General features: G+C 37.2%; 1 protein-coding gene across 1 annotated transcript in view; it reads left to right on the top strand.

The window, feature by feature from the left end:
• CLIC4 (chloride intracellular channel 4) overlaps positions 1-22716 on the top strand; it is an 81042-nt gene extending 58326 nt beyond the window's left edge. The window contains exons 4-6 of the mRNA XM_052655928.1: positions 1794-1900; positions 17829-18010; positions 19187-22716. Of these exons, the coding sequence (XP_052511888.1) occupies positions 1794-1900; positions 17829-18010; positions 19187-19351 (454 nt within the window). The 3' untranslated portion in view covers positions 19352-22716. The remainder of the gene's footprint in view (positions 1-1793; positions 1901-17828; positions 18011-19186) is intronic.
• Positions 22717-23206: the final 490 nt, after the last annotated feature.

The raw sequence follows: 23206 nt of genomic DNA, 5'->3' as shown, positions 1-23206 counted from the left end.
AGAGTACATTTGGAAACTTGGCTAGAGGAAGACATAGGTGCACTGAAGAGGCGCTTTTGTTCCTTGCACTGTATTTTCTTTGGAATGAGTCAGTGAAGGTGCTGTATTATAAGTGGTGGAAATATTTAAACTACAGGCTGGTTATTTTTCATAGTCAAGGGAAATCCAGCGATGTTGAAGCTGGAATTAACTGTTTCAGCTCAGGCAGGGGGGAAAAAAAGGAGAGAGAGAGATTGATAAAGTTTTCTGTAGTTAACAGGAAAAAAACCATGTTATATATGTATATATATAAACACACACATCACACACATATATAATATACATATACATACACTGAGGTGAAATTTATTTACTGTAATCATTCACTGAAAAGCTCATTATGTAGTTAATTTAACTTCTAATTATAAAGAACCTTTCGAGCTTAAAAATAGATATTAAAAAGGAAATAACTTGAGCATATAGGTATTCAGTAGATATTTTATATTCTTCTTCCCAGTATAGTACTATGTCTAATTTAGAAGATATCTTTTCTTGAATTTAAAATGGTAAACATAAAAAATATGAATATAAAAACTAGCCTGAAACTACAACTTTCAACTGGACTAAATTTTTTTCCTAAAAATTTTTTTGTTTTCAATTTAAAGAAAAGTGGTAAGAAAGCATCTTAAAATGTATGAATAAATCTGAATAGCTAGTTCAGTGTAAGATTTTTTTTCTGTTGTTTTACTGCCCCAGTCCATTTTCCAGGGAAGTTTTGCAGGGCTTTTAAGAAAAGAACAATCTTTCCTAAGGTGGTGCTAAGAGTCTGAATTTCTCTAGTTCTGATGAGTTGCTGCAAACTCTGCTGAAGGGAGAAGTAAAGAATTGGGCTTTTTCATGTGTATTTTCCAATTTAAGGAAGAAATAAAAATTAAGTATGTGTATTTGAAATTTAAGTGTATAAAATACACGTGTGTGTCTTTTTAAAAAAGCTGTTTTGTCGTGAAATGTCTCTTCTCAAAGTAGAAAGACTTTGTAATAACACAACAGAGCACTTGTTAGCAAAATTCTGATGTCTTATTTTTCTGTTGCTCAGTGTCACCCTTACAGTATTTCGTATATGGGAAGCTTCGGAAAATCTTGAATGTAGGGCTAAAGTGAATGATGGGCCTCCTGCTGTTCTTATCCTTGACCTAGATTTGGCCAGTCCAGATTCTTTTCCTACTGCCAGGGTTCTGTGGCACTGTTGTGCACGGCTGGCTCAGTGCATGGCATACCAAAGATGTCTGTTTGGCATTCCTATCTGAGAAAGCTCTGCAGTTGAAATGTGGCTAGTGCAACTGAGGAAATGAGTTTTAACTTTATTATGATTAATTTAGATTCCTATTTGGATAGCCTCAAGTCGCTAACGGCTTACCATATTGGACAATTCAGATATATAATATCTCCGTCAGCACAGAAAGTTCTCTCGGACAGCTCTGCTCTAGAGTTCTCTTACTAAGACGCCCATTGGCTTGGCACCACTCTCTGAACAAGTAGACTGTTTTCCCAGAATTTTAATTTATAAAATGAAGATGGGGTGCGGATGCCCTTTGGATGCCAAGAATACTAATATGTGAACAAAAGCACTGTGCAGAACTTTGTTTCCTAAGGAAAAAGCACATCTTAAAAATACTGTGGAAAGCTGATGATGGCATTTCTTAGAGTGATAACTGTTAAAAGATGTCTAGTAACTGCTAGCACAATGGTTTGATAGGATTTACGCTAATGTAACTTTGGAGGCTCTATAATCCATTATTACATTTTTCATTTAGGTACTTAAAGCTTTCACCAAAACACCCAGAATCAAATACTGCTGGAATGGACATCTTTGCCAAATTCTCTGCATATATCAAGAATTCAAGGCCAGAGGCTAATGAAGGTAAAAAAAAAAACAAAAAAAACCAAGTGGTTGAATTAGCAGTGTAGAATCAGTCCCTCCTACCTACCCCCCAAAAAACCTCCAAAACTTAACAAAAACAGGAACAAAGATCAGAATACCCTATTATGACAATGATTATAAATGATTACTTTGGAGGCCATTCCTTAAAGTATTAAAAACTAGCTTTCAGAGTTGATCAGAGATTTGATGATAAACCAGAGCAAGTCCTTAAATTGTTCTTTTTCTCTGTTTCTTGTTGATTAACTGTGCCTAGCATAAAGTGGGTGTGTGATTAAATGTTTATTGAATGAATTTGTTCTTATATTCTTCTGAGAAGTTACCATGAAGGGAGCTATACAGAAAATTACAGTGTCTCAGAAACAATGGATTGGGTGGTTGTAGTGGTTGGAATAGATTGATAAAGCTTAATTTAAACTGTTACTGAAGCTTTTGTGTATTGTTGGGTGCCAGGAACCTAAAGTCAGCCTGGGTGGATTTTTGTGCTAATTACCCTTATGAGCAGTTTTTGAAGTTGCTCTAAGAGAGCACTGGACACACCAGCCTTGCAAGATCTCTGTATCCTGAAACTAAGGTTTTCCCTTCAAGTCCTATTTTCCTGGTGAGAGTGGTTTGTGTAATACAGATGCTACCTCCTGCTTTTATTTATTAAAGGACACTGTCTTATCATTTCATTTTGCAAACTTACATATAGTAAAAGGGAAGTCTCTTTAGAAGAGGTCCCATTGAATGAACCTTGTCCTAACTACACCATTCAGTTGCTTCCCCTTTTCTTCTCTTTGGGATGTTAAGCATTGTTCTTTTTGCCAAAAACTATATAGAGAGAGCATTTAGTTCAGTTCAGTTCAGTCTCTTAGTCGTGTCCGACTCTTTGCAACCCCGTGAATCGCAGCACACCAGGCCTCCCTGTCCATCACCATCTCCCGGAGTTCACTCAAACTCAGGTCCATCGAGTCGGTGATGCCACCCAGCCATCTCATCCTCTGTCGTCCCCTTCTCCTCCTGCCCCCAATCCCTCCCAGCATCAGAGTCTTTTCCAATGAGTCAACTCTTTGCATGAGGTGGCCAAAGTACTGGAGTTTCAGCTTTAGCATCCCTTCCAAAGAAATCCCAGGGCTGATCTCCTTCAGAATGGACTGGTTGGATCTCCTTGCAGTCCAAGGGACTCTCAAGAGTCTTCTCCAACACCACAGTTCAAAAGCATCAATTCTTCAGTGCTCAGCTTAGTTCACAGTCCAACTCTCGCATCCATACACGACCACAGCAAAACCATAGCCTTGACTAGAAGGACCTTTGTTGGCAAAGTAATGTCTCTGCTTTTGAATATGCTGTCTAGGTTGGTCATAACTTTTCTTCCAAGAAGTAAGCGTCTTTTAATTTCTTGGCTGCAGTCACCATCTGTAGTGATTTTGGAGCCCTGAAAAATAGTCTTGTCAGTGTTTCCATTGTTTCCCCATCCATTTGCCATGAAGTGATGGGACCAGACGCCATGATCTTCGTTTTCTGAATGTTGAGCTTTAAGCCAACTTTTTCACTCTCCTCTTTCACTTTCATCAAGAGGCTTTTTAGTTCCATTAGTGTTTAATTAAAAGTAACAGTAATTACCAAAGAGCCAATTCCTAAAGACTATAACCCGTCATAATTTTAGACTGTTCGGTAGCTTGGGTGGGGTTCTTTGGGTGGAGTTTATGGCCGCAAATGAGCAAGAATACCAAAGGGAAAAAATATCTCAGTGCCAGTTGAGCAAGAATAAACATCTTTTAAAAACTTGACACATTTGCCGATTTCCTTCTGTTATTTCAGTGGGTAGATTTCCAAGCTATTCAGGCTTTTAAAAATTACTATTAAATTTTTAAATTGCAGCATTTTACAATTTAGTATGGAATTTCAGTGGTTTCTGGAATGATATTCACTTCATGAAATCGTGTTTCTATAGGGAAGGGGAAAACTTTAGTGCTTAGGCCTGTCTTACATCTATTAAATGTGTTTCAGTAGCTGCCATAGCTAGGGAGCAATTTCCTCAGTAATTGTCTTTTCTTTTTTTTTTTTTTGACTAATGGTTCTGCATGAGTCTTATACACTCAGTAAACAGTGCATTGGGGCCCCTCCCATCCATAGACTGTACCTCTTCTCTGTTATACCTTCCTTCCTGCAGGGGACTGTTCTCTGTACACCCAGATGTTCTTGCTGAACATCTTCTATGAACTATATTAGTTAAAGTCATATGTTTTTATTTCTCAGTGTGGCTCTTGGAAACTAGAGGGCAGTTGAAATTTCTTTTGATGCTTGGTAAAGAGGAAAGGGAAATAAAATGTGTCTGCTTTAAACAAAATTGCTTTGAGGGATGGGAATGGGGGAGGAGACTAGGGGAGAAAGTGACTCACTTAAGTATACCTTTGTATTCTATTTTTTCCTATCAGTTTGTTCCTGTCTTAATTAGCCACCTACATTTACTGTCCTTCGAATGCTGTAACCAATAAGAACAAACAACATAATGGATTAAAGCACGCATAACTTAGAAGCCTTTTTATATTAAATTACCTATTGGTAAATAAGAATTCCAGTTGCCAAGCAACTTCCCCCCACACTGCCATGAGACTTTAGAAAGCAGTATTCCAAATCACTTTGGAGCTTAATGGGTCTCCCTTGTGTATATTTGTTGCAAGTCTTTTATCTGTCTATTACAATTAAATACCTTAAATAAGCCTTAGTGATCTACCTCCTTATTCCCCCAAATAATAAACAGCCTACATACACATTGATAGATTTTTCATTTTACATGGTAAATTGGAGTAGGGAAGTCTTTGATTGGTTTTAAAAATGTATTAAATATTTCACAAAATCCAGTGTGTTTGGACAACTTTAAGACCTTTTAAAACCTCCTTCTATCTGTGTAAGGGATTAGATGTTTGGACGCATTAGCAGGTGGGCTAGTGAAACAGAAGGGCCAATGCTTATATCAGGGTACAGAGTAAACAAAAAAGATTTAGAGAATAAAATAAAAGGAAACAGATTAAACATAAACCTTTAGTAGCATGTCTAAGGTGACTGAGAGTAACTGTGTTTTCTTTTGAAACATTAAAGGAGAAATTAATGGGTAATTACTTTTATGGGATGGATTACATATGACCTGTCCCAGATCTCACACTTTTTTTTCAATTATGTGATTTCATTAATTTATATACTTTATTAAGCTCCCAAATGTAACTCATAGATAATTTGTTAGTTTGTTGATGTTTATAATATTCTTAAGAGGTCAGTGAATTTAGCAGTTATGAAATCGGCCATTATATCCTCAGAGGCATACTCCATAATGTCTCAATTCCCATTTTTAAATGGAGGCAAGGAATCTTTAGGTTCTGAGTAGTTTCTTTTTATTCAAGGTTTATTATCCCTCCCTATTTACCTCCTCTCTTGCGCTGCCTGCCCTCTGCCAAAAAGTGTGTGAAATCAGAGGATGATTGTTCATCATTGTAGTAGTGAAGCTGTATTGGGTATTTAATTGTGATTAAGTGAACTCCGGGAGTTGGTGATGGACAGGGAGGCCTGGCGTGCTGCAATTCCTGGGGTCGCAAAGAGTCAGACACAACTGAGCGACTGAACTGAACTGAAGTACTTAATACCTCTCTCTGTTTTCTGCCAACGTGTTACCAGACCTTTAAAAATTGCTTGTGTAAGATTACGTCTTTATTAAAACTAGCAATAGCTTTAAAATAGTTTTATTGATGTAAGTGCACGTAATTTTTTTCTTCACTGAAAATTATATTCTTTTTCTGTAACAGAAATTGTCTTGTTATAGTTAATGTATTCTGCCTTGTTCTTACACATTCAAATTACACAATTCATAGAGTAATGCATGCTTATTGAAGAAGTTAAAATAGTACAGAAATTAATAAAACTTCAGTGTCCTTTTTGAGTCGTATCATATAACCTGTTCCCCAACAGTTAGGATGTCTCCTTCTTTTTTCTGTGCACACACATTGTACTTAAATGTGTATTTATGTGTGTGTGTGTGTATATATATATGTATATATGTGTGTGTGTGTATATATATACACATACATACATACAGCAGTTGTCTTTATCATGTATTACATGGTAGAAAGACTTCCATTTCAGAGTGTAGCTCTACCTCACTTTAAGAAATGCTGCTGAATATTCCATAATATGGATTTTTTAGTTAACTGTTTCACTACTGACATTTAGATTGCCTCAAGTTTTTATTATGACAAACTATGCTGCCACTGGTGTCCTTGTGCTAGATTTCAAATAGGTCAAAAGATTTTGTTCTCCAAAGACTATACCAGTTTATCGTCCCACCGTGAAGGTATTCATTTCCCCACACTTCTGATCCTGGTGTGTTTGTGTGTATGTAAGAGTGTTTGTTAATATTTTGATTTTTCACAATTAAATTTAAAAATGATTTGTATAGCCTCTGTTGTACCTAGTAATTTTTTTTTTTTTTTTTGAGAACTTTTGAAATACCTTCTTAGAGATACAGCATTAGTACAGTAGGGGTATTAGAGAATAATAGTGCTTGTTATTAGTTACAAAAGACAAGGAGCTTAAAAAAGGAGTTACGTTCTTTTTTTTTAATATAAATTTATTTCAATTGGAGGCTAATGACTTTACAGTATTGGCTTGGTTTTGCTGTGCATCAGCTTGAAAGGAGTTACTTTCTGATGGCCTGCTACTGCCTTCCAGTGGTTATCTTGAGATTTTCATCTTAACCAATTTCAAATTCCTTTGTGATGGTTTGTCTTCAAAACTTTATTATGTTTATTATATGATGATCTTTAGCTCTCATTACCTCGTTTTTCATTGTTATCCATTCCTTATATTCTTACATAAAAATTGTATCAAACTAATTCATCCTTCTTTGTTTTCATTAATACACCCTTTATTCCAGGATTCTTAACTATGAAAAATCACTAACACTGGCCGAGTACAGCAAGTTGACTTCATTGCAGGTATTTTGCTAAGTCCAAAATTACAGGGCAGCAATTGTAATGTTCTCTTAGCCTCTGAATTTTAGTGCCTTACAGCTACAAATGTAAACGTACGTTATAAACCTTGTAAATTTAGGATATTTTATTTTTCTTTTGGATACTTTTGAGAATTAATTCAGGAAGAGGATTTATTTAGAGCAGATCAGAGATCATAAACTTGCTCAGACTGGTCATGCCACTCAAGTGCCGTTTGAGACATTATTTCAGTGTTTGAATTCAGTATTATCTTCCTTGTAGGCCACAATCCTGTTCATTGTAATCTGATCAAAGAACAAGTCCTTGTATCTAATGTGTATTTATTCTGTATTCACTGCTTTTGACAGAAGCATATTGAATCTTCAAAAGTGAAAGCAACACTTCCAAGTATTTTATTTTTGCCTCAAGATTTGACACTTATATTTACAGCCCTGGATCCATATAAGGGCTTCCCTGATAGCTCAGTTGGTAAAGAATCCACTTGCTATGCAGGAGATCCTGGTTCGATTCCTGGACTAGGAAGATGCGCTGGATCCATATCCTTGCTAACCAGTCAGCTTTTTCTTACTGCCTCCTCTATGAGCCTCTGAAATTTACAGTTCACTTTATAATATCAAGGAGTTGTAACAAGTCAAATTTCAAGATGTCAGATCTCCTTTCTTTGATGTTGAGAAAGGGCAAATTCTCTTCTCCTTTATCTCAGTATCTGTAAGATAGGATAATATCTACTTTATGTCCTTTGGCTGCTCTGAGAATCAGTTCTCTTAATATTATGTTCATCAAGTTTTTCAACTGAACGATAAGAAAGTAATAATTGTTTTTTATTTATGAATTTTAAATGGTAAAGGCAAAATAGACATTTTCAAATAAAAAGAAACCAAACATTCATGTTAGCAGACTCATACTAAATGAAATACTACTAAAAGTAGCTTTTCAGGCAGAAGGAAAATGATTTCAAATGAATACCCAGAGATGTAGGAAGGAAGAGAAACCAAAAAGTAGTACAAATATATTACAAAATATAAATGAATACTGTCTGTATAGAACAGTAATAACTTATGAGATTTAAAATATATGTCAAATTAATACAAAAAACAATAGTAGCGTGTGAGTGAAGTGAAGTCACTCGGTTGTGTCTGACTCTTTGCAACCTCATGGACTGTATAGTCCATGGAATTCTCCAGGCCAGAATACTGGAGTGGGTAACCTTTCCTTTCTCCAGGGGATCTTCCCAACCTAGGGATCGAACCCAGGTATCCTGCATTGCACGTGGATTCTTTACCAGCTGAGCCAAGCCCAGGTGAGACACGAAGGCAATTAAATACAATTAAAGTGTTCTAGGGCTCTTGTATTATCCTGGAAATGGTAAAAATTATAATTAAGCTTTAGTAAGTCAAGGAAACATTCTAGCCAAAAAATGTAATACATGAGTAGAGGGAGGAATGAATAGTAATTTTTTTTTATTAATCCAAAAGAAGGCAAGAAAGAAGAAGAGAACAAGAATAGGCAAATAGAAAACAAATGCATGATGGCAGTTCTAAACCAAAGTTTGCTTAGATGTAAATGATTCAGATACTCCCAAGTAGAAAAGAAAATTTGCTAACAGGATTAAAAATAGTTGTTTTTGTACAAGAAGAAATACTCCCCCTTCACACACATTTGAAATACACACAGATAGATAGACATGTCATCAGACCCCGGAAAGCTGAATGTAACAGTATAAATACTAACCAAAAGAAAGATGGTAAAGCTATATAGACATTGCACAAAGTAGACTTTGAGGAAAGAAGCATTGCTAGAGATAATGAAACATGTTTCACAATGATTTAAAAAGATCAACCCACCAAGAAAATAAAATAACTCTAGATTTATATTTATAAATAAATTCACTACCCTGGCCTGGAGAATTCCATGGATTGTATAGCCCATGGGATCGCAGTTGGACATGACTGAGCTTTCACCCTCAAAATATATAAACCAGATTGACAGAGCTAAAAGAGAAATAAACTAACCCACAATCTTGGTGGGAGATCTTAACTGACTCCTTTAGCAGCAGCAGTTAGTAACTGTTAGAATCTGCCAAAAAGAAAAATTCAGTGAGAATATAGAAGAATTGAATAAGACAGTAAACAAGTTTAATTTCACTGATACTATAAATTTAATCTCATAGTGCCCCCAAACGGCAGAATATACCCTTGTTTTTCAAATGCACATGGAACACAAAATTGACTGTAAAGCTGATGTGTGTGTGTGCTTAGTCAGCTAGTCAGGTCTGACTCTTTGCCACCCCGTGGACTATAGCTTGCCAGGCTCCTCTGTCTATGGGGATTCTCCAGGTGAGAATACTGGAGTGGGTTGCCATGCCCTTCTCGAGGGGATCTTCCCAACCCAGGAATCGAACCCAGGTCTCCCACACTGCAGACAGATTCTTTATTACTTGAGCCACTAAGTTCAGTTCAGTTCAGTTGTTCAGTCGTGTCTGACCCTTTGCGACCCCATGAACTGCAGCATGCGGGCCTCCCTATCCATCACCAACTCCTGGAGTTTACTCAAACTCATGTCCATTGAGTCGGTGATGCCATCCAACCATCTCATCCTCTGTCGCCCCCTTCTTCTCCCACCTCAATCTTTCCCAGCATCAAGGTCTTTTCCAGTGAGTCAGTTCTTCACATCAGGTGGCCAACATATTGGAGTTTCAGCTTCAGCATCAGTCCTTCCAATGAACACTCAGGACTGATTTCCTTTAGGATGGACAGGTTGGATCTCCTTGCAGTCCAAGGGACTCTCAAGAGTCTTCTCCAACACTGCAGTTTAAAAGCATCAATTCTTTGGTGCTCAGCTTTCTTTACAGTCCAACTCTCTACTTACCTGACTACTGAAAAACCATAGCTTTGACTCGATGGACCTTTGTTGGCAAAGTAATGTCTCTGCTTTTTAATATGCTGTTTAGGTTGGCCATAACTTTTCTGCCAAGGAGCAAGCATCTTAATTTCATGGCTGCAGTCACGATCTGCAGTGATTTTGGAGCCCCGAAAAATAGTTTGTCACTGTTTCCATTGTTTCCCCATCCATTTGCCATGAAGTGATGGGACCAGATGCCATGATCTTCGTTTTCTGAATGTTGAGCTTTAAGCCAACTTTTTCACTCTCCTCTTTCACTTTCATCAAGAGGCTCGTCAGTTCCTCTTCACTTTCTGCCACAAGGGTGGTGTCATCTGCATATCTGAGGTTATTGATATTTCTCCCGGCAATCTTGATTCCAGCTTGTGTTTTTCCAGCCCAGCATTTCTCATGATGTACTCTGCATATAAGTTAAATAAACAGGGTGACAATATACAGCCTTGACTTACTCCTTTCCTGATTTGGAGCCAGTCTGTTGTTCCTTGTCCAGTTCTAATTGTTGCTTCCTGACCTGCATACAGATCTCTCAAGAGGCAGGTCAGGTGGTCTGGTATTCTGAGCCACTAGGGAAGCCCATAAAGCTGAACTATTAAGCAAATCTGAAAAATTTTCCAAAAGAAATTGACCTCGTATCAACCACAAAGAAAATAAGCTAGATATTGGTAGCAAAAGTACAGCTAGAAATCTCTACATGTTTGAAAAATAAGCAGTGTCTTTCTGAGTAACCCATGGGTTGAAGAATAACATGATAAAAATATACCCCGTCTAAATTTATATGCTATCATTTGGGCTTCCCAGGTGGTGCTAGTGGTAAAGAATCCACCTGCCAGTGCAGGAGACACAAGAGATGCAGGTTCAATCCCTGGGTTGGGAAGATCCCCTGGAGTAGGAAGTAACCACCCATTCTAGTATTCTTGTCTGGAAAATTCTATGGACAGAGGAGCCTGGCAGGCTACAGTGTATGGGGCCGTAAAGAGTCTGACAAAACTGAGTGTACACGCACACACACACAAAGCTTCGTTTAGAGGAAAATTTATAGCTCTAAATGCATATATTAGGAAAAAAAAGAGCTAAAAATTGGTAACCTTAAAGTATCCACCTCAGGGATTTAGTTAGATCAGCACATTAAACCCAAGAAAGTAAAAGGAATGAGATACTCAAAGAGTAGAATTTTATGAAATAGAAAACAACTAGGACAGGATTAGCAAAGCTAAAAGTTCTTTGAAAAGTATAATCAGAAAATTGATGAATTCTTCACAGGAAAAATCAAGATAAGTAAAAGAAGGTAATAACCGGTATTAGCAATGAAAGGGAATTACTACAGATCTTACATTTAAATGATTTGGAAAGGTTATTATGAAAATGTTTATGTTTATAAATTTGAAAACACTATTGCATAAATTTACAGAGAGTACCATGTAAGAAAATTGTTACAAGAAGTGATTCAAGATGTGAATTGTCTTATATCTGTAATTAAAAACCGTCTCACAAAGATGGCTTCACTGATGAACTCTTCTAAGTATTTGGGGAAGATGTAACATCAGTTTGCATATACTCTTCCAGGAAACAGAAAAGAGGAAATAACTTCCCAGCTGGCTTTTTGAGGTCAAACGATACAAAACCATCAAAAGGAAGGAGTCTTTCAGGCCAGTCTCTCTCAAACATAGTCGTAAAAGGCTAAAACAAAATATGCCAGATCCAGCAATATGTAAAAGATAATACATAAAGTCAAATTGAGTTTAATTCAGGAATGGAAGATTGAACATTCAAAAAAAAAATATTCAAATTGTCACAATAATAGAATACAAGAGAAAAATTATGATATTATTTGAATTGATGCAGAAAAAGTACTTGATAAAATTGAATACTTATTAAAATGTTTATTTTTAAAAAATAAACTATATATAGCAAGAAATTTCCTTAATCTGACAGAGAATCCACAGAAAAGTCATACTTAATAGAGGAATAGTGAAAGATTTCCTCTTCAAACCAAAACTAGAAAACAATGCTATTGTCACCACTTCTATTTAACATTGTATTGGTGGTTTTGACCAGTATAATAGGCAAGAAAAAGTAATGAATTATATGAGACTTGTGAAAGAAGGGATAAATTTGTCATTATTCTTAATATAATCAAAAATGTAGAAAATCCAAAGTAATCTACAGACAAACCCTAAGAATTAAAAAAAAGTGAATTATCAGAGTGATTACATATGAAGCTATTATAAAAGTCAGTTTTATTATTTGTGCCTGCTAGCAAGAAGCAATAGAAAATGTGATAAAAAAAATATTTATACAATAAAAAAATCAGATATTTAGGAATAAACTTAACAAAAATGGACAAGACTTCTGCATAGAAAACATAAAAATCTCTTTTAATTTCATAAAATTGAATAAAAATTAAAAAAAATGATATTCATAGATTGGGACACTCAAAATTATAAAGATGCCAGTTCTCAAATTGAAGTTGTGTTGAACCTATAGATCATTCAAAAGTTCAACAGTTCGTGTGTGTGTGTGCGTGCACGCGCGTGCTTACACGCATGTAAATTAACATGCTAATTCTACAGTTTATTAGGGAAATATAAGGAGCCAGGAATAGCCAAGATGATCTTGAAGAAAGATGTGTTTGAAAACTTATACTGCCTGATGTCAGGATGTGTTGTAAAGGTACAGTAGCTAAAACAGTGTGGTATTAACGAAGGATAGACAAATAGAACAACAAAACAGAATACAGAGTCAAAAAGCATCCCTCTATACACAGTCAAGTCTAAGTGGATTAGAGATATAAATATACTTGGTAAAATATCTTCCAGAAGATAATGGAGAATAGCTTCATAATTTGGGTTTAGATAACCAAGGCAAACCATTCAATATCACAGTAATCCAAGTCTATGCCTCAGCCAGTAATGCTGAAGAAGCTGAAGGTGAACGGTTCTGTGAGGACCTTCTAGAACTAACACCAAAAAAAGATGTCGTTTTCATCATAGGGGACTGGAATGCAAAAGTTGGAAGTCAGGAGATTCCTGGAGTAACAGGCAAGTTTGGCCTTAGAATACAAAATGAAGCAGGGCAAAGGCTAACAGTTTTGCCAACAGAACACACTAGTCATAGCAAGCACCCTCTTCCAACAACACAAGAGATGACTGTACACGTGGACATCACCAGATGGTCAACACCGAAAGCAGATTGATTACATTCTTTGTAGCTGAAGATGGAGAAGTCTGTACAGTCAGCAAAAACAAGACCAGGAGCTGACTGTGGCTCAGATCATGAACTCCTTAATGCCAAATTGAGACTTAGTGGTTTTCAGGTATGACCTAAATCAAATCCCTTATGATTGATTATACAGTTCAGTTCAGTTCAGTTCAGTCACTCAGTTGTGTCTGACTCTGAGACCCTATAAATCGCAGCACGCCAGGCCTCCCTGTCCATCACCAACTCCCGGAGCTCACTCAAACTCACGTCCATCTAGTCGGTGATGCCATCCAGCCATCTCATCCTCTGTCGTCCCTTTCTCCTCCTGCCCCCAATCCCTCCCAGCATCAGGGTCTTTTCCAGTGAGTCAACTCTTCACATGAAGTGGCTGAAGTACTAGAGTTTCAGCTTTAGCATCATTCCTTCCAAAGAACACCCAGGACTGATCTCCTTTAGAATGGACTAGTTGGATCTCCTTGCAGTCCAAGGGACTCTCAAGAGTCTTCTCCAACACCACAGTTCAAAGTGACAAATAAATTCAAGGAATTAGATCTGATAGAGTGCCTGAAGAACTATGGACAGAGGTTCATGACATTGTACAGGAGGCAGTGATCAAGACCATCTCCAAGAAAAAGAAATGCAAAAAGGCAAAATGGTTGTCTGTGGAGGCCTTACATATAGCTGAGAAAAGAAGAGAAGAGAAAGGCAAAGGGAAAAAGGAAAGATATACCCATTTGAATGCAAAGTTCCAAAGAATAACAAGGAGAGGGATAAGGTCTTCCTCAGTGATCAATGCAAAGAAATAGAGGAAAACAACAGAATGGGAAAGACTAGAGATCTCTTCAAGAAAATTTAGAGATACTAAAGGAACATTTCATGCAAAGTTGGGCACAATAAAGGACAAATGGTATGGACCTAACAGAAGCAGAAGATATTAAGAAAAGGTGGCAAGAATATACAGAAATATCGTAATGACCCAGATAACCTTGATGATCACTCACCTAGAGCCAGACATTCTGGAATGTGAGGTCAAGTGGGCCTTAGGAAGCATCACTACAAATGAAGCTAGTGGAGGTGATGGAATTCAAGTTGAGTTATTTCAAATCCTAAAACATGATGCTGTGAAAGTGCTGCACTCAATATGCCAGCAAATTTGGAAAACTCAGCAGTGGCCACAGGACTGGAAAAGGTCAGTTTTCATTCCAATCCCAAGGAAAGGTAATGCCAAAGATTGCTCAAACTACTGCACAGTTGCACTCATCTCACACTCTAGCAAAGTAATGCTCAAAATTCTCCAAGCCAGGCTTCAACAGTATGTGAACTGTGAACTTCCAGATATTCAAGCTGGTTTTAGAAAAGGCAAAGGAGCCAGAGATCAAATTGCCATCATCCATTGGATCATTGAAAAAGCAAGAGAATTCCAGAAAAACATCTGCTTTATTGACTATGCCAAAACCTTTGACTGTGTGGATCACAACAAACTGTGGAAAATTCTGAAAGAGTTGGGAATACCAGAGCACCTTACCTGCCTCCTGAGAAATCTGTATGCAGGTCGAGAAGCAACAGTTAGAACTGGACATGGAACAATGGACTGGTTCCAAATTGGGAAAGGAGTACGTCACGGATGTATATTGTCACCCTGCTAATTTAACTTATATGCAGAGTACATCATGCAAAATGCCAGGCTGGATGAAGCACAAGCTGGAATCAAGATTGCTGGGAGAATATCAATAACCTCAGATGTGCAGATGACACTACCCTTATGGCAGAAAGCAAAGAGGAATTGAAGAGCTTCTTGATGAAAGTGAAAGAGGAGAGTGAAAAAGTTGGCTTAAAGCCTAACATTCAGAAAACTAAAATCATGGCATCTGGTCCCATCACTTCATGGCAAATGGATGGGGAACAATGAAAACAGTGACAGACTTTTTTATTTTTTGAGGCTCTAAAATCACTGCAGATGGTGACTGCAGCCATGAAATTAAAAGACGCTTTCTCCTTGGCAGAAAAGTTATGACCAACCTAGACAGCATATTAAGAAGCAGAGACATTACTTTGCCAACAGAGGTTCGTCTAGTCAAAGCTATGGTTTTTCCAGTAGTCATGTATGGATGTGAGAGTTGGACCATAAAGAAAGCTGAGTGCCAAGGAATTGATGCTTTTGAACAGTGGTTTTGTAGAAGACCCTTGAGAGTCCCTTGGACGGCAAGGAGATCCAACTAGTCCATCCTAAAGAAAATCAGTCCTGAATATTCATTGGAATGACTGATGCTGAAGCTGAAACTCCAGTACTTTGGTCACCTGATGCGAAGGGCTGACTCATTGGTAAAGACCCTGATGCCGGGAAAGACTGAAGCCAGGAGGAGAAGGGGCTGACAGAGGATGAGATGATTGGATGGCATCACCAACTCGATGGACATGAGTTTGAGTAAACTCCGGGAGTTGGTGATGGACAGAGAGGCCTGGTGCGCTGCAGCCCATGGGGTCGTAAAGAGTCAGACACGACTGAGCAGCTGAACTGAACAAAAGGTTTCTTAAGCTGAACACAAAGTACTGATCATAAAAGAAGAAAATAAATGGGACTACATTAGGTTTAGTAATTTATGTTCATCAGAAGTCATCATTAAGCAAGTGAAATGCAAGAAGGAATGTATAATACATGTAAGCACAAAGAATTTGCATCTGCAGTATGTAAAAAAACTGCAAGTCAATACAACAGATAGTCCAAGAGAAAAGTGAGCAAACAGCACTTTACAAAAAGAGGATATCCAAAGAGGCAATAAAGAGGAAAAGATTAAAACCGAATCTGTCATCCTCAAAAAGGGTTAAAATTAAAGGGACTGTACCAAATGTTGAAGATGTGAAGTCACTGGAACGTCCATACCTGCTGCTTGCTGTGCTGAACTTGGAAAACTGATCAATTTCTACTAAAATTGGCACACGTATACCCTATAACCTACACCTCCACTTAAAAAGCTGAAGGGACTTCCCTGGTGTTCCAGTGGCTAAGACTCCACACCCCACTGAAGGGATCACCCCGAGAGTCTTTTGTTGGTCAGCTTCTCGATACTACTTTCATTTTCCCAGGTATAAACTCAGAGAGTAGGGACGTTTTATGTTTTATTCAGTAGTGAATTTAACGATGCTTAGAACAAAACTTGGCATGTACTAGGGCTTCAATTTGTATTTTGTTGAAGACTTCTATCCTTCTTTTTCCATATTCAGCTTGGTTTCCAAGCTCAGAAGGTTTTTATCTCTTAGGTACTTCTAAAACCCTTTTTATACGTACAGCCCTCTGTCTAAGATTACTATCTATTGTCTGGACTACTTTGAAGGGATCAAGGGATGAGTTGGGGGGAGCAGTCTGGAACAAGTGTTGTGTTTGGACATTTATGTTGCTGGTGAAATATCTAATTTATAGCATGTAAAGCTTTGCCTTTTTCTGTAATGGATCCAACTTTATTCAAACTTACAAGTCATACGGAGTGTCACCTCATGATTTTAACACTCTTTTATGGCAAGTACATGTACTGTACTCATCATTGTGAACTCATCTATTCTGGGAGTGGGAGATAAAGGTGGGTTGAGAAGATAAAAGGTAAAAAAAAAATTTTTTTTTTAAAGGGATAACCGAGGGTCTGTCTGCGTTGCTTCATACCCATTCTAATGGTGTGCCCATCCCCTCTTTGCTAAGGGTCACTGACCTTGACTTTCTAGATATACAGAGTGGCTGCATTCTACTACTCTCTGAATTATAATAATTTTAGCATCTTAATCTATTTTGCGGGCTTCCTTGATGGCTCATCGGTAAAGAATCCACCTGCCAGTGCAGGATATGTAGGTTTGACCCCGGGTCAGGAAGATCCTCTGTAGAAGGAAATGGTAACCCACTCCATTACTCTTGCCTGGTAAGGCCCATGGACAGAAGAGCCTGGTGGGCTACAGTCCGCAGGGTTGCAAAGAGTCAGAGCCAGCTTAGTGAATAGACAACAACAAAATCTATTTTGCTCAAAGTGCAGTCGCTCAGTCGTGTCCAACTCTTTGCGACCCCATAGACTGTAACCCACCAGGCTCCTCCGTCCACGGGATTTTCCAGGCAGGAGTACTGGAGTGGGGTGCCATTTCCTTCTCCAGAGGATCTTCCCGACCCAGGGATCGAACCCGGGTCTCCTGCCTTGCAGGTAGACACTTTACCGTCTGAGCCACCAGGGAGACCTGAAGAGGGGTCCAGTTCAGTATTGTAGATTGAACTCTAATCTGACATCTGTTTTTCATATTATTATAAGATAGTGCTGTTTTTGGCTTCTTGTGTATATTAAGGCAGTGCAGAAACTTCAGGCTTCTCTACTTGAATTGGTGTTTCTTAACATATTTCATGGATAGAAATCCAAATATTTTTATAGGAGCAGGATTTAAAATTGAGGGCAAGATTCTCTATCTCAGCAAGACTTTCTTCCCTATATTTGAAATAATAGGTTTGTCTTTTCTCACCCGTTTTTGTTTTTTTTTTTGGTTTCATTTTCTGGTTTAGATATCAACTGCATTGGGCCATGATGCGTTTGTATATGGGGCATTTAGTTATTAACAAATGTTTATAGATGACACTTTCTGAAATCATCATACTTGCTTTTATATTTATCTGTAGTTTTACCTGTAAATTTGTCTCATCTCTTTCCCCCAAGTGAATAAATAAGCTCCAGGAGAGTAGGAACCTTGTCTATTTTGTACCCCAGTGTCAGAGAGACCAGTTACTGACTGAAGGAGTAACACTTCTAGACTTTGGGGGTTGGGTGGTTTTCCTTCTTATAGCATTTCCATTTTTCTTTCAGCTTTGGAGCGGGGTCTCTTGAAAACACTGCAGAAACTAGATGAATATCTGAATTCTCCCCTCCCTGATGAAATTGATGAGAATAGTATGGAGGACATTAAGTTTTCCACACGTAAATTTCTGGATGGCAATGAAATGACACTAGCTGACTGCAACCTGCTGCCCAAGCTGCACATTGTCAAGGTAGGCCTGCAGGATGTGGGGCCACATTGCTATTAAACCTGATGCCTTTTTACAAAGACAGGACTCCCCCTGTGTGTAAAACTTGGCTGATCTTCCGACACTCACTATTTAGAACCTCCAAACAGTGTAACTTAATGTTGTCTAGGCAATAGGTGAAACACCCTAAGGTGTATTAAATGGAAAATTGTGTATTAAAATCAATGCCTATGAGAAATGGAATTTTTTTTTTCTATGACTGCATAAAAATTCAAGGTAACTTTAAAGTGCTTGCTATACTTCCATACAGCATCAAACTTTGTTCTTTGATCACCTGGCTTTTTCTTTTCAAGGCAGAAAATATTTATTGAGCATTTATTGTGTGAATACATTTACTGGGTTTCCCAGGTAACACTAGTGGGGAGACATAAGAGACCTGAGTTCGATCCCTGAGTTGGGAAGATCCCCTGGAGGAGGGCATGGCAACCCACTCCAGTATTCTTGCCTGGAGAATCCTATGGACAGAGGAGCCTGGCGGGCTGTGGTCCAGAGGGTCGCAAGGAGTGACTCCTGAGTGACTAACACAAGTGACAGTGTGTGAAACTCTATGTTGTGCACTAAAGATCAAGGTCAAGAACAACAGATCTCGACTAGTGTGTATGTTTGCAGCGGTATCTTTTTCGATCCATCTCTCAGAATAATGGAAATAAAAACAAGAATAAACAAATGGGACCTACCTAAACTCAAAAACTTTTGCACAGCAAAGGAAACAAACAAAGTGAAAAGACAACCCACAGATTGGAAGGAAATATTTGCAAACGATGTGACTGGCAGGAGATTAGTCTCCACAATTTACAAACATCTCATGACTTTTAACAACATCAAAACAACCCAGTCAAAAAATGGGCCGAAGACCTAAACTAGTGTGTATGTTTTAAAGTATTTATCCAGTGATTACACGTGACTGTTTCTTTTGTTGGTAGAGGCAGGTGTTTGCAGTCACCACCACACTTCGGAATCTCTGGTGTAGTTTGCGGTCCTTATCATTATTTTAAATGTCTAGTTATAATGAAGGGGACAGACTTCAAGTAGAGGCAGTTTTGAGAGGTTCACGGAGTTAATTTGCCCTAAAATCAGATACATGTCTGGTTTATAAGACATGACATATAAACACTAACTTCTGATCTCTTTGTATTTCAGGTGGTGGCAAAAAAATACCGCAACTTCGACATTCCGAAGGGAATGACTGGCATCTGGAGATACCTAAGTAATGCCTACAGTAGGGATGAGTTCACCAACACCTGCCCCAGTGATAAGGAGGTGGAAATAGCATACAGTGATGTAGCCAAGAGACTTACCAAATAAAAGAGCACTTACGAGAGAAACGTCTTCACATCTTCCCCTGACTAAGAACATACTTTTCCTAACAGACTGCTCCTCTTCCTAGAAAGTAGAAACTTTATTTGGCACGAACATGCAGTTATTCCAGATTAGGATAAAGGATAGAAAAGGTATAGTAGCTGTCTTGAAATATATATACTCCTAAACAGTATTATTTTAAAATTCCTTTACCCTGCCTGTGTCCCCTAGCCCACATCTTCTCCTCCAATTTGGAGCACTCCATCACAAACTTTCACTTTAACGGTAGTTTAAAGGCAGTTTGCCATCTCTCTGGAGCCTTCATCACTGGAGTCCATTCACTGTGTATCGATGACAGAACTTTTGAGGTGCACTGTTCAACTGTTAAAATAGTAACCGTAAAAAAAATAAACAGTAACCATGACTCCTTCAGTCAGGCCCAAACTGGTGCATAATGCATGGTACAAGGAATATTTATGTAGTTTTGGAATTTTATAATATTTAGTAAGAGTATATGAAAGGATTGCTACTGTATCAAAATATTCTTATTTCAATTTAGTCTATCTTGGATATGTACTAAAGGATGTTACCACCCGAGAAGAGTGCTTTCTACCGAAAGTCAGTGCAGATTTTGTTATTTTACTTTGTACATGGATTTTTACTTTTGTCTAAAAGCATTTTTCTTTCATACTAATGATAACATCTGACACTACTTAGAAGCTGAAAGTTTAGAGGGAAGGATGGTATTTTAAAATCTTCTCAAGCATATTATGAATATAAGAGAAACCAATGGGCACCTGATACACTCAGTCTAAATATGTTACTGGTTATATGTATTTTGACCAGTGCCATTCATTTGGAACATTATTGCTTTCTTCCTATATTTTAAAAGTGCTCTTTTTCAAGTTAAGCATCAGCCTTGCTGTCTGTAGATCTTCTGAGCAACATTACGTAAACTGATACTTCGTTCATTTAGCTCTAGCAGTACAATGGTTAGTAATGTAAAAGTTAACCTAAGGAGTATAGCATGGGTTTGTCAACATACCAAGTAGAGTTTTGTTTATAAAGCATATTTAATGTGGATAATCTAAAGAGTATAGTATACATCCTATATTAAAAACAAGATAAAACAGGTTATTATTCCACCCCATTTACCGTGAGACTTCAGGCAGAGGATGGTTCACTCCTTTTGGACTAAATTATAGTTGTGATGGTGACTTAATATTTACTGCAGTTTTGCCTAATCTCAATCATTGCATTTCCTTCAATTAAATTTTTCTGAAGCTACATTGAGCAATAGCACTCTGCATGTTTGTTTCTTAAACTGAAGTCCTAAACCAGGAATTTTTTGTGTTGTAACAAGGGAGGATGAACTTGATGAAAATAAAAGTTTGCTAAGTATTTATTCACTTAAAAAAGAAAAAAATGACTTTCTGTGTACTACTCCAAAGACTGGTTGTGACTATAGTAATGTTTTTGGTCATTTTTATACCTAACTTGTTTAAGAAGTGCTATTTCTCATAGGCTGTTTTTGGAAATTTTAAGTATATTGCTTTAAAATAGCAATGTTTTTTCCCTATGAAATGCTAACATTTAGTAAACACTGGCTTTATGGAAGCAGCCTGATTTTTTATAAGCATTATGCATTTATTTAAGTCTATCAGTAATTAGCTTGGTGTAGAAAGATAAGAAAAACTCCATATTGTATCCATTTGGCTCAGGGAGATTTCTTTGCTTTACCTTTTTTAGAACTCCTTATTGCTAAACAAAGATAGGGTACCCACCATTTTGTAATAAAGTATTGGATGATGACTTATCTTGTTCCAGGAAGAAGCACTATCAGGTTATATGTTGAGAAAGTCTATGGCAGCAGTTTACGTGGGTGAATTGTGCACCTCTGCACCAGTACACAGACAGCCATCTTCACTTTTCACTTACTTTTAAAATAGGACTAACTTGGTGTCCGTTATTGAATCTTGCCTCATAGCTTAAAGCATAATTCAGGCAAAGTAGGGCGTCTGTTTCAAGTGAATGGTGGACTAAGTGATGCAGAGTAGAGGGATAATGAGGAAAGAGCTACAGTCCTCAAAACAGGGACGAAAAACACATTCTGAAATTCAGTTGTGAAGAGTTTGCCACTTTGGATATTTATTCTCTTCTTCTTTTTAAAAAATGTACCCCATGATTACACTTGGCTGTCTCTCTAGATATCCAAGGAAGGGAGGGTCTTTCTGTTATAATTTTGATGAGGGCAGAGTTGTGTTTCTGTAGAAAGACAGATCTTATTACTTTATCTGGAAAGTTAGTCAGATGAGATTGAGATTGGCAGATGGACAAAAGCTAGTAAAAAAAGATGATCCTAGAACATACCTTTTTTTACCCCATCTTACATTTGTGGAAAAATCATAGCTTATAATCTTGGGAGATTTGGGACATGAAAAATTTTCATGGTAGTTCATGTAGTATATGGGTTGATGTAATAGAAATAATCTGATACTATTTCTACAACTACTGAATCATTCCTCCCTTCATTTAAACCCCTTTTGTTTCACTTAAGAGTCTGAATGGAAGATCTTATAGTTTCCAAGGGATTCTGAGAAATTTTTCCATTCAACATTTGGAAGGCTGTCTACTATTTCAGTTGATATAAATTCCCCCTTAAAAAAAAAATACAGATGTGGACTTTCTGTATAATTCTGTTATTTTCTTTTACCAAGATTGTTGACTTTTGTGATAAAATTCATACAAGATTTTATTTCTTGGTAACTTCGGCTTATACAACTATCTTTAAACCCTTGAGCAATCTGTATACAATGAAGAGGTTTCTGACATTTACTCTTACACTCATTTGTTTGACTTTAGAATTTAGGCACATTTACTTCTGTTGTTTTGAATCTCTTTAGAGCTGCATGTAGATAGCTTTTATTTCTGTGCATTTAAAATAATCCATTTAGAAAATACGTGGTAAAAATGAGAAGAAATAGAAATGTATTTTTTCATGAACGTTTTGATACACATTTCATCAAACTTATTGATTAACCAATTTCTTACACTGGTTGTAATCAGTATTTGATTCAAAAAGAGGGAAGCATTCATTATTATACTGTATCATCATTTTTATTCCATCCTTTACAAGTTACCAAGGTTGGGGCTGTCAAAATTATACTTTTATTATGGAAAAAAATTTCAGCTCCCCCAAATCATAATGTTGAACAGAATTGAAGTATTTTTTTTAATTACTTGAAAAGGAAAATGACAGCTTATTATAGAATGCTTGTATTTTCTTTTCTCTCTCTGGAACCAGTATATTGCTGGCAGCTATTGTATTAAAAAATAAAGTATATTTTCACTATCATAAAAGGTTCTTTTTTCCCCCCTCATGAAAATAAATAACAATTTGGGGTAAAAGTGTTTATTTGAGACTATGTGTTTTTCTTGAGGGGGCAGTTCAGCCCATTTAATAGATTAAAGGGAAAAACCATACGATCATCTCAGTAGGTGCATAAAATAACTTACAAAAACTTTCACGGTACCCATTCTTAGCAAAACGGGATCAAAGATTAACTTTTTTTTAACCCAATAAAGACATCTGCCAAAAAACCTACAGCAAATTTCATAAATAAATGTGAAACAAGCCCTCATTAAAGTCAAGCAAAATATGATTGCCTTCTATCACAGCTATTACTCAGCTGTTTTACGTAACTACTGTATTAGAGGTGTCCTACACCAATGCAGTAAAAGGAATAAGGAATAAGGAATGGAAAAAGATGGACCAAATGACTTCTTCTTTGTAGATGATACATACATAAAAAAGAAATTCAAAATAACCTATTAGAAATAATAAAATTCAGTTGCTTACTG

The sequence above is a fragment of the Budorcas taxicolor genome, chromosome 2 (genome assembly GCF_023091745.1).
Source record: "Budorcas taxicolor isolate Tak-1 chromosome 2, Takin1.1, whole genome shotgun sequence".
Lineage (NCBI taxonomy): Eukaryota > Metazoa > Chordata > Mammalia > Artiodactyla > Bovidae > Budorcas > Budorcas taxicolor.
The sequence above is the reverse complement of the archived record's forward strand: the minus strand, read 5'-3'. Positions and strand labels throughout refer to the sequence as shown.